We start from the raw sequence: 13,055 nt of genomic DNA, 5'->3' as shown, positions 1-13,055 counted from the left end.
AGCGAGTTGCATACAATTTTTTCCCTATCTGTACATTTAAATTTATTGTCTTAGAATTGTTTCGTTGCTATAGAAATGGACGAATATGCAAAGTGCTCGTATTGAAGCAAATAACTTTGAAAGGTGTAGCAAGAGTAGACAAACACTTATTCGTAAATTGGTTAGCCTCAAATGTTTGCCTTGGACTCCTTAGACAGCGAGTTTAGATTACTTTATCAAGCTTCTTCTATGTTGTTTCGGACTACCGAATAAGGAAGTCTTATGTTTTTCTACTTAGTGGATGTTCGTGTTTTTTTGTTTGTCTACTTGTAGGTATTAGTGTTCTTCTATTTATAAACTGAAAATATGACATGTGAAAATTTCTGTTAAATTCCCTTAATATTTCATTGTATTATCTCAAGTTTAATTCCATAATATTTTTCGATAAATTCTGACAATCCATTAGTTATTATATGTTTGCAAATAATACGTATTTGTTTTTGTTCTGTTAACTTACATTTATTTTATTGAACATTTTATGGTGCTTCATTAAAAAAAAAAATTTAAGTGTATATGAATAAACTTAATTCAGGTCCACAGCGGACGAGACAATTTATTACACTGATCCTGGCAGGTAGACAGTGAAATTGATTCAGTATCTTAGACTTCGCCTTATTTTTTCAAGTTTTCTTTTTCCTTAACAACGTGACGAGAATGTTTTACAATTTTGCCTCGAGATAACGATGTTGTATTCTAAATTGACATTGTATTAAATGTATCCTAAAGAAAAAGTGAAGTATCATTAAATTTAACATTGTTTGTTACAGGCACGAAAACATCGAATGAAAACGGGCCGATGAAGGGTTGGAAAATAACCAAGAATTGTAGATAAACTTATAAATACAAAATGATAATTTGAAACGCACTGTTAAAAATAAAGACAAGTGGATAAACGCCAATGAAACTATAGATACTAGTGCTGCGCATGTGATCTAAATGCCTTATTCAAGAGAATTGTGCGCTGCTAAGAGCAGGCGCCGACTATGTTCGACTCGACCAAAGGCGCCTTGCTCGTAGCGCCGTCTCTCGTCAACAGTTCCTGCTGGTTCAACGGCAAAGGCTGGCCCACTACTTTTCCCGCTCCTGTTGATATAGTTAAAGCTTTTTTCATATTCGCTCTATCTATGGGCATAGTTTTTGCAAACCTAGTTCTTATCTGCGTGCTTAGCAATCGAAGGTACATCAAGTATATTGAAAACCAGGTAATTACTTATTTGTGCAGTCAAGTTTCAGTCTTAAATTAAAGTATCACTTCTTAAATTACGACATTTTTCCAGCCGAGATATTTGCTGACATCCTTGGCTCTTAACGACCTGTTCACGGGAATATTGGTGGCTCCCGTGGCCCTACTTCCAGCGCTTTACAAGTGTTGGCCCTACGGCGAAATCTTCTGTCAAATACAGGTAAGAACTCAATTTAGAAAACGTTCCCTCGTTATTATTATGATCTTGTAGATTTGATTGAAGTGAGAAATCAAATCGAAAAGGGGAAAGTGTTGAAATAGGAAAAATAATTTTCCATCAAATTTTGAGAGAGTTACTTAATCCATTTAAAGCAAGGTAGAGGCTACGGTGTCCCTGGTAAAACTTTATTGAAACAAGCGACGAAGAGAAAATGAGTAAAGTTGCTACTTTGAAACAGAAAAAAAGTTTTCAAATGAAGAGGCAAAGTTAAACGGTAATCGGATACTAAGGACAGTATTCAGTACCGTGACTTTTTTATTACATTTTCTGCTTATTATACACAAACTTTATCTGCAGACTTATTAAGGGCGTATTTGTGAGGATAGATAGATACTTGTCACAAAATCGATTCCGTGTTACACTTTGAAACTCAAACTTGTAAGTATCGGAATATAATAAATATAAATTTCAAACTTTAAGCAATTTATCTTTATAGCTTTTGAAGATGCGGAAGCATTTCAAGTTTTTGAAGAGTAATTATTAGGGGTGTAGGCGCTGATCCGCAAACAATACCTAAAGTTGGTAGAACTTGCGACGGCGGGCTACGCTATATCGAACTAGTGATGTGATGCAAGATGCAAGAATATTCGCGTACAATAGTGTATAACCTTTAATCGCACACATGCCTGTTCCTCAAATAACAAAAACTGATTCTGATTACTTTTTTTGTAATGGTATATTAATTTAATTTGAAAGTAATTTAATGTAAATTTATATATTTTAAATTGATAAAAGCAAAATAAATAATATGAATTAAGTTTTTTAGAATATTTATGTTATCCTACTTATAGATTTTGACGAAAATATAATTAATGGCTTATATTTTCGTCAAAATCTATAAGTAGGAAATAAACTTTTATTGTAACAACTTTGACGCCTTGCCATTGTTATTTAGGTACCTATAATCTGTAAACATGGTTTATTAGTTAAAGTATTGAAAAGTTGTTATATGTAAGTTTGGTTCGTTAAATCAAAATACCCGGGTCTTCCATACGAGCGACACATCACTAGGCTTGCGCTATCGTGTAATGGTACACGGTGACCGAGCACAAACTCGCTCAAACTCCAGCGACCAACTTATGCCTTCCTGTCGACCCACTGACGAGCGATTCCGTTTTATTGTACTTTCGGGGCTTTATAGGCTATTTTAATGGTGTGTTTGCTTACGAGACAGTTATTAGAGTCCGACCGAAGTTTTGGTTTCGGTTTTGGCATAAAAATAAACTAGAGCAAACCGGTTTCCGTCGGACACTACTCGTCGAATTTGTTAGATTGCATCTCCAACAAAATGGCGGAGCGTGAGGGATGAAGGTGCGCGAAAGACAACAAACAACAAATACTTTCTATGTGGCGTTTTATCTTATCTCCTTGAATCACTGTCCATATCTCTTTCTAATAAGCATGCGTATTAGGACGAGAGGTAAACAGAAATTACAGATTACAGGCATTTATAAGACGCCCGTACACTCGTTTGGTGACCGCCAGCGTAGCGTGTCAGAATGCCGGGTTTCTGTAACATAGCACGATATAAAATCTTCTAGCTACTTACAAAATATAACAAAAAAGTGGGGATTGGGGATGCGTTTAATGAAAAAAAATTGTGGCATTTTATTTTCGACCTACTTTTTCCTAATCAGAATACGAAATCCAATATGCTCTTTAACGGGTCCTCACAAATGTTGTAATAACTTGTATAACAAAACCAAGAAAAAAAAAATAACTTACCGCTCCCGTCGCTCCTTGCTCGTTTCACACTTTTCAAAGCTTAATGCCAGCAACTCATTTCTTGGGTTATCGTTGCGTTTGTTGCTGTGTAACTTTTTTTTACAAATTGAAGAAAAAAAAGCGAGCAGCACAGACTCAATAACAAACTAAGAAATTAATTTGATTGTAGTTTTTTTTCAAGTTATGTTAGAAAGTGACACTGACATAATTCAACATATTCTTCTTAATAAGATGGCTAGCATTTTTATATTATGGCGTATTCGTACATTGCACTTATTTTAAATCGTACATGACAAGATAGGATGTACAGCATACCTTACTAACCCCGAGAATTTTTAAGTAACGAGCTCTAAGTAAGTATATTAATGTTGTTTAATGCACGGCTATAATACGCGTGCTAGCTTAATGCATATAGTCAGACAAAGACAAGTCTGCAACGATTTTGATAGCATACACAGTGCAAATGTTGTTTTAAACGTCAAACTTCTATAAAATTATGACGTATAAATAACACTTGCACTGCATGTGCAAAATAGTAGCAGAATTATCTTGGTCTAACTTCTTTTTATTTCTTGAAAATTCACAGGCTTTATTGAGAGGAGCAGTGAGCCAACAGAGTGCTGTTATATTAGTCTGCATGGCTATAGACAGATACCTCTTTCTGCTTCACCCGAATACCTACCAAAAACATTCCAGTAAAAAGGTGAGTTGATTGTTATTTAATTTTGATGAACAAATATGACAATAGCGAAAGATTACATTTTTATTTGCGAGAAGTTGGTAAGTAGAGGCAAAGTCAGGGCAATCACACACAATGTATAGTTGAAGCTACTTTAAAAGTTGTATTGTAGAGGTGAAACTTTTATATCCAATTATTACTTTCACACATCATATATTCTACTATTGCCTGCCTGCCTCTTATAGGTAATTTTAAGACTTGTTATTTAATTTTCTGATGTATATTAAAATAACCTCTTAAAATTGTCTTTGTGAGAATCAAGTAACAAAAGTTCCAATTGTTCTAGATGTTTCAGTCTCGTTAAGCTATGTCGCGTTATTCATTTAAACTCTGGACTTAAAAAGAAAAGACTATAACTTGCTCATTATTTTGGACAAAGCCACGTTCGTTATCTAAATAGGATTATGATGTTCAAAAATATAAAAACCGACAACACATTTTCTGTGTAAATCGCCCGTCTCAAACAAGGCTTTGGCATCTAAACACCTTTCTTATTTTAGTAGGTATTTCCACCACAAAGTTTGCTCTTTGCATTGTGAGTTCAAGCTGGCTTAGATTTTGTAAAGTTTTCTTTGTAAGACCACTTTGTGTTCGTCTAAACACATTCATAACTTGTGGACTTTGAAACAAATCTACGGAGAAATTTACCGACATTTGGAAACTTTCAAAAGCCAGTCGTAATTTATTTGAGTCAACCGCTTGTACTCGTAATGTATGTTTGTAATGACGTAAACAACATAGAATAGGAAACAGGCAGTATCTTTAAAATTTAGTGAGGTTGCTTCAGAAAAATATGTACAGTCAAAGAATTGAAAATAAACTAATTTATAAAAAAGTAATTAAATGGCGGGCATAATAAAAATAAACTAACTTATCTATTAAATAAAACTAAATTAAAACTTAAAACTAATACTAAGTAAAATTAAAATATGTCTAAAAGAATTTAATTTGTGACCCATTTAGCACCTTGTCACAGTGACAATATGAGGTCTCTAGCGAGTTTCATGTTGTTTGTCACTGTGACAAGGTACGAAATGGTACTGAAATTAAATTCCTTGACCGTACATACGATTCTATTTGCAATCCTGTAAGAGCGTATGTGATTTTCTTTTTCTAGCAGGAAGGATTGCAAGCTCCTGTACGAGTATAAGGTTTTAGGATGTTTCCTTAAAGCTATCCAAGTCTATAAGACTCTAAGAGTCAGACCAAGACAAATTTGCAACAATTTTGATAGCACACTCAGTGCAAGAGTTATTTACACGTCATAATTTCATAGAAGTTTGACGTTTAAAAGAGCTTGCACTGCGTGTGCTATTAAAATCGTTGCAGCATTGTCTTGGTCTGACCCTATAGAGGTATGAACATTTTGACAAACAGTTTCTCAATGCACTGGTCGCATTGTGGCGTATCATTTCAGCATTAAGGTGACATTCGGATGTTAACTGTAGCTGCAATACTGTTGCGAATTTACAGCGGCGGCGTTGATGCTGCCGCTGTATCTGTCAATTTCCTTGAATATATGAAGAGAAATAAAATGAGTACGTATTATAAGTACGGATTGAACGTCATAATCGCAACAGTATAATAGTTTGTGTCATCCACGATGACGCGCAGATTTGTCAAATTCAACATTTAAAAACATGACATTACGAGTAAAGGTACACTTCTTCGTGAATGACACAATCTATAATGCAGCTGGAGTTGTCCTCCGAGCGTAACCTTTACTCGCCGTCAATTAATGACGACCGGGCTCATGTTATTTGTGTAACCTTGTATTCTTCTATCTACCAAGTTTGGGAAAAAAGTTATATAAGGTTTTCAGCGACTACTGCACAGAACTTTGAACGTTATATTAACATTTTTTTTATTTTTTAGGGCTGCGTGTTAGTTATAAGCATTACGTGGATCCTGTCCGTATCACTCTTCGCTAGTATGGTGTTACCTCGTTCCGGGTACTATTTCAACTCCACGGGGCTTATGGCCTGTGACGTTTTTCACAGTAGAGTAGCGTTCAGGTAAATTTTATCTCCTTTTTAACAATTTCACTTTATACTCTTTTTTGAAGATTTTATTATTTAGTTTTAGTACGATAAGTCTAGTTATTAATATACTTCTATCTAAAGCATGTCGTGTTTTAAATCCTGGAAAGCATATCATGCGCTTCACAAAAGCTGAAATATTTGCTTATCTCCTCGTACGACAAAAATCCACATCTCACTGCGATAAAAATGTGGGGGACTTTTGCCTACTCGCTATTTTTTGCAAACAGTTAATATATAACTCACCTCACCATATGATGTTGTGTTTATTTAGAGGTATATCATTAATTAGTAAATGCATTGCTTGTAGAATCCTGTCTTGCTGCGCCTACTATTTCCCGACGACCATGGCGCTAATGTACTGCTACGGGTCCGGGTTCCACGTGAGCAAGAACCGCAGCAAGTGCGTGCCGGACCCGGTGAGGCCCAACGGGATCCCGCCGCCGTGCACGAAGAGCGCACTGGACAGCCATGATGCGGTCACTGCGGTAAGATGTTAAAAGGTACAATAGGTACTGCAGGAGTACTCGTAACGCTGATGCATTCTGCATCCGAACGGTACCCACCTTAAGTCATTTGAGGCGCTCCGTTTGAAAGGAAGTTGACGATTACGTCGCAAGGGCGTCACTTAAAAGTCGCTTTGCCAGTACATTAATCATCATAGAGGCATAAATATAAAGTAAACTCCTCCTGACATCACTTTGCTTGTGTATCCTCTACACCAACTGACCTATGAGTGAGTTAAGTAAGCTAAATGACGATGACTCAACAGTGAAAACGGACTTTTGGGGCAATAATGGTGTTTATATACGGGCTTTGAAGAACGTATTGGAAAACCTTGATTAAGAATACAGCGCTATTTTTTTTTTGAAATATTAACTTGGGAAGTTTCCTAAGAAGCCGAGCATACGATCTGGTCACAACAGGAAGCCATCAGTTCAAACAACGTACGTCCGGACTCTGTTTATGTACTTGCGCGTGAGTTTTGTCCAGTAGAAGACTTATATGACCATGAGACGTAGATGACATGATGAAAACGTTGGGTAACTTCCCCCGACTACAAATTGTGTACAGGTCCTATTTTTTTCTTAAAAACATCCAATGTTTAAAATCAACTGAATATACATGTGGAAACAGTAGAATTACTTATGTACTTACTAGTGAAAATTTAAAAGAGCTCTTAAGTCACATAACTTGTTTGAAAACGGGAGGATTCAGCGTGACAAGAAAAAGTACCATCTACAACATAACATTTCACAGGCATCTGTTTAAGTCTTGAAGCAAAAAGAGCAACCAATTCCTGGGCCATAATAAATATTTTTTCATAAGGCAAATTGTATCAATATACTGAATACGACTTTCTATTGTTCCATTTTCCGTGCCTTTTTGCCTTTCTTTGGAGTGCCCAATTTCATTGCCAATGTTAGTTAATTTAGGAAAAATGAAGCTAAATTTTACTTCTATTTTCGTTATGCGTATCAAATGGTTTCTAACAGAAATCTCAAACGTTGTAAATACCTACATCAAAACGATTTAGAAACGGTGATAATTATTCTCCACGTACAAAATCCCCTTAAGGGTTATTTCGATACAGGGGTAATTAACTTCAAACATCTTATACTGTCATTTTACATTATTAGCGAGCATTAACGTCAATGGACAATGAAAGCCTTATTTAAAAAGTGTTCTTGCATAAATAATGTATTTTGGTTTGAAATTTTCCTTAAAATAAAATAAAAAAAACATTAATTTAGGACAAGTACTAAAGTGGAATTCAATAAAAATTGCAAATAATGCAAACAAACCAATTTAACTTCATATTATCTCTTCGTAATCTCGCATTATTTGTGGGCAACCATGATTTAATCAACAGTTTATATATCTTAATGAGCGTTGCTTTTTTTACCACTTTTGTGTTATTTTACATCAGTATCGCGAGCCCTTTTCATCATTATAGGAGAAAAAGTGTCCTAAAATCTTCATATATTTTTCAAACTTTCCTTTTTGTTACCGCCATATGAATGTATAGGAATGGACAAATGGTAACACAATAAGAAAGAACTCTGGGATATTTTTGGGTTCCGTACCCAAAGGGTCAAACGGGAGCCTATTACTGAGACTCCGCTGTCCGTCCGTCCGCCCGTCTGTTACCAGGCTGTATCTCATGAACCGTGATAGTTAGCCAGTGGAAATTTCTACAGATTATGTATTTCTGTTGCCGCTATAACAACAAATACTAAAAACAGAATAAAATAAATATTTATTTCCAATCTCGAGGTTTTCATCCAATCACCGAAGTTAAGCAACGTCGGGCGGGGTCAGTACTTGGATGGGTGACCGTTTTTGTTTTTATATATAATGGTACATACGAACCTTTCCTGTGCGAGTCCGACTCGCACTTGGCCGGTTTTTTTATCCCATTAGGAACCAAAGAGCTTGTGATACTGAGTAGAAATAACACAAAATTTATGAAAAAACACAAAAATAATGAAAGTGGATTTTTTTTTTAAGAATATCTTTTATTTATAAATTATTAATTACTAGTTAGTATATGTTAATGAAAACAACCATCGTAAATTGTTTGTTTTTTCTGTACTGTTTTTTCAACCTGCAGCCAAAATTTGAGCCGTGACATGACTAAGAAGCCACTTCGAGCTTACATTTTAGATGTTGAAATGAAGTCATTTTCTTAAAATTTGCCCGTGCGTCTTGCTCGCGCATGTAAAAACAAGTACGAGCAAAATGCGCGAAAATGTCATAATTTTGATATTACAATGTAAGTTCGAGTTGGTAACAGTGACAGCAGTCTTTGATAGTGTGGCTCTGTCCTGTTGCATTGCTACATGTGTCACTAAGGCTAGAAGGCCAGGTCGTAGTATTGCATAATATATGTATGTAAACTACAACTATCATTTAAGATATTAAATGGTTTTTAATTGCAGATCCAAGCACCAGCTAGACCTCACAGTGTCAGCACATCTCGAACCATGGCCGCAATGTCTTTAGGATTCATTGTAATGGTCACCCCCGCAACTATACAAGAGGTCGTAGCAGCATGTACTGGTTGCAAGGTACGAGATATACCTATTTTACTAGTTACCTACTGAGATATGTCCCAGGAGATAAACCCCAATTTAGCCTGTCACAAATTTCCTTTCCCATGTCAACCTTTGAGTAATCTAATCATAATCAATTTGTGTACCTATGCTGTAAAGAGTGAAGCTTTTATCAAGTCAACACGTTTTTACCGCGGCTAGCTCATAATAGATTTCCAAATAGTACTGTAAAGTTACGAATAATGCTATTTTTTTAAATCAAGTTCAGGTGTTTCAGTAATATTATTTTTAACAGACAATGTAACTTATGTATTAAATTTTAATTTATGCATTTTTCAACGCAGGTTCCACCGACGCTAGACTTTATTGTGACTTGGTTGGCTCTTAGCAACAGCTTTTGGAATCCCTTCTTGTACTGGCTTTTGAATAGTCACTTCAGAAGAATCAGCAATGAGTTACTCCAGTATTATGTAAGTTTTAATACATGACCTAGCATTGACCACCCTCCATTCCCATCCAAAATTTAACTAACCAATATTTATTCATCATCCCCTTAGACTACCTGTTAAATACAACTACCTGATAAATAGGTACTGATTACAAGTTATGTTATTATCTATATCTACATAAATGTACATAGTTCCTAAAACAGAAAAATAAAAATTATCTTCTCAGACTATTTGGTACTTGATAAAACTGTTAAACTTAGTTTGTCTTATCACAGATTTGCTGCCGAAGATCAAAATCTTTCGGCAACTATGATAAACCAACGGGCTGTTGCGGCTCCCCAATCACATCCGATGGCCGACATTCGAAGGGAGAGTTCGAAGGAATAGGCGAAAAATATTGGGGCGAGATATTAGAACGCACTGTATCATCTACATCTCTGCATGCTATTCAAAAAGCATGTCATAGAGATCCTCTGCGGTGCACTGGATCCTTCAAAGGATGCCCAAGTAGTGTGTGTAAACATGACCCAAGATATTTTGATGTCTGTGGGCCTACAGATTACAGGCAGTTTGATAGATCAGCTTTTCAAATCGAATCATGCTCAAGACAATGTAGACTTAAGAATTCAGACATCTGTCTCTTTAGACCAGGACCAGAACTTGAATGTGGCAGGTCGCGGTCAAATTTAAGTTTAGATGAGGGAAATTTCAACAAAACTTGCAATGGCAGACACCCAGAATTGTGAGAGTTCCGACAATGCCCGGTCTTCGGGCACAGGAGCAACAGTATAGGAGTATACCCAGGGATAGATCACTTTAACTCAAATATTAAGTGGAAGTTTGATGACTCTCCTGATGTTGATGACGATATGCAGACTTTGGAGCAAAATTTGGATAGAATACGAAGTGTTAGTCACGATAGAAGCTTTAATGCATTTGGTGTAAAAGAAGACGAGCACATGTTGGAAGTAGAAGTAAATGATATCGTCGACAACGATTCCGATGAGAATAGGGACTACAACAGTTCTCGTGAAATGTCTGATGAAAAGAGTGATTACAGTGTTACAAATAAGTTTTCGCGCACTTCATCTCTCTCAAATAGAGAGCTCGATGTTATAAAGGAGAGCTCGAGAAGCTCTAGTGACACTGAAGTGACGTTAACGCGATGACTTCCGCGAGTGACTTTCGACAGGGCGGTGAATGTAGTTCACTTGCAGGCGACTGTTGAGAGGCCTAACTCCAAGCGCAATTTGTTGATAAAAAGATATACGTAGTAGCTCGAATAGATAGAATTGTTGTAGTTTAAAATTTGTGGACCATTAGATTCGGGTCTGATTTGTGTACTTAAATTGCTGAATTTTTTGTATTCAGAACGTTGTACATATAACTGAAGTATCAGTATCATATAAGATTTCATGTGTAGAAGGACGTTTTGTATTTTTTACTTTTTGTAATAGTTGTTTAATCGTAGATTATGATTATGTTACTTTATATATTATTCTAACTTGAAATAAAAACGGATTGTGATGTCAGATATTCTAGTCATTAACTTTGTTAATTAGACAAAACGTAATAACTATGGGTAGGAAATGTTTTAAAATATTGTTTAAGACTATGAAATGGAAACTATGTTGATTTATCTTTCTCCACTAAGCTTGTACATATACAATAAGACTGTTTGAACGTAATTTCTATATTCAGAATCGCACAATTATACTTTTCTTCTATATATGAATAATCGTGAATAAATTATTTATGTCTACCTAAATGTTATACTGGTAAAGGAGAGAAATAAACCATTTGTATTAAAGGGACTGTATTTTATTATTGAAATTCCTGTAATTAAATACGAAGCGTCAGACCAAACGACGCAGAAACTAATTAATAGGGAAGTGGACATCAACACAACGCGAGGCAAAAAACAAGGGAACGAAAAAAGTGGCTTAAAGTATTTTCGCACAGAATTTTAAATCTCAACATTCCAGTAACTTGCACAAAATTAAAACTTTCTTATATTTTGCTTATTTGTGTAAGAATACAAAGATTATGGTATTTAACTTGTTAAATCTAGAATACTACGGTTACCTTTAGGTACCGCCAGTAAAATTTACTATATATTCATAATCAAACAATTTATTGGAGATACACAAAATTCTGCATTTTTAGAGCGGGTTTTCAGTTACACTGGGTTGGCTGCCAAAATGGACATCGTAAAAGCGATATTCGAATTATGACGGTTACGACAGCGTTACTGCTACAGTGTTAAGGATAAAGAGTTATACAGCAGAGGGAAATGGGTTATGTCACAATAAATTATATAGTAAAAAATATATATTGCCGTCGTGATATCAACGTTCAAGACGTCACTCATTTCATCAAGGAGATTGAGAGTAACATCGTCAGCGCAGCAGTAACGCTGAAGCAGCTACGCTGCTGATATCTCAAAAACGTTCACTCTACAGGATGATTCAGGAGATGTGAGCAAGATCAAGCCTACGCATTCAGTAAGTTATAAGTATTGACATATATCTAAGGACGAGCCTCACGGGCAATGAGAATGGGGCCAATACAGCGGCGGTGTCACATACACAAATTCGAGCCAATCGTGCAGTCTAACGCCACAACGCGATTGGTTGATGAGTTCGCATTACGCGCGCGATTGGTCGCAACTAGTTGCGTTATATAAGTTATATTGCAGGATTGGCTCGAATTCGTAAGTGACACCACTGAACTAGCACCATTCTTAGTGGTTAATAAGCAACTGTTTCGTACCAGTATTTATGAGATTAAGGTTAATATATTTTTACTGTTATTTTTTTTTATTGTTAATTAAAGATATTCATGGTCACCCTACAATTAGAATACTTACGTCAAATCCGATACTCTTTGTTTTATTTGTGACAAATGTCAAATTGAATGTCATTGGAGTCTGGTTACTTTTGAAAAATCGTATCTCACTCAAGTGACATTTTATTTACTTCATAATCAAAGTGCTGTCATAGCGGTTAAAGAGGTTCTATCTTTGGGTAGGGTGTCCACGATTGTAGATAATTTAATTTGTCCTTACCAAAAAGTTAAAATACATAAAAAAGTGTGATTGTTTTACTTTAATATGTTAACCACACCTGGTGACGTGGATCTGTTGCAAAGTGACCTTAACAGAGTGAATCAATGGTGCGCTGACAACGCCATGCAGTTGAACATCAAAAAATGATTACATATAAAATTTACTAGAAATTATAACCATATATATTCATCCTACCACATCGCTGGGGAACATCTTAACGAAGTTGATCATGTCAATGACCTGGGTTATATTTGACATTTTGACAAAAAGATGACCTTTGTACCGCACATCGATGCTATTATTAAGAAGTCTTCTAAAATGCTAGGCTTTATTATAAGAACCGGTAAACATTTTCGAACAGTATAAACCAAAATCCTTCTTTATAACTGCTTCGTGCGTAATATCTTGGAATATTGTAGCACGGTATGGCGGCCTCACTATTCAACTCATACATTGCCTCAGGGTAGAGAGAATTCAG

At 35.7% G+C, this 13,055-nt stretch overlaps 1 protein-coding gene across 1 annotated transcript in view; it reads left to right on the top strand.

Moving 5' to 3' along the window:
* Nucleotides 1–10,396, top strand: part of LOC133522885 (trace amine-associated receptor 8b) — a 73,744-nt gene extending 63,348 nt beyond the window's left edge. Inside the window, exons 2-9 of the mRNA XM_061858346.1 lie at nt 807–1,241; nt 1,317–1,442; nt 3,814–3,930; nt 5,842–5,981; nt 6,316–6,493; nt 8,948–9,076; nt 9,406–9,531; nt 9,786–10,396. Coding sequence (XP_061714330.1) covers nt 1,023–1,241; nt 1,317–1,442; nt 3,814–3,930; nt 5,842–5,981; nt 6,316–6,493; nt 8,948–9,076; nt 9,406–9,531; nt 9,786–10,256 — 1,506 coding nt within the window. The 5' untranslated portion in view covers nt 807–1,022 and the 3' untranslated portion in view covers nt 10,257–10,396. The remainder of the gene's footprint in view (nt 1–806; nt 1,242–1,316; nt 1,443–3,813; nt 3,931–5,841; nt 5,982–6,315; nt 6,494–8,947; nt 9,077–9,405; nt 9,532–9,785) is intronic.
* Nucleotides 10,397–13,055: the final 2,659 nt, after the last annotated feature.

This window comes from Cydia pomonella, chromosome 11 (assembly GCF_033807575.1).
Source record: "Cydia pomonella isolate Wapato2018A chromosome 11, ilCydPomo1, whole genome shotgun sequence".
NCBI lineage: Eukaryota > Metazoa > Arthropoda > Insecta > Lepidoptera > Tortricidae > Cydia > Cydia pomonella.
The sequence above is the reverse complement of the archived record's forward strand: the minus strand, read 5'-3'. Positions and strand labels throughout refer to the sequence as shown.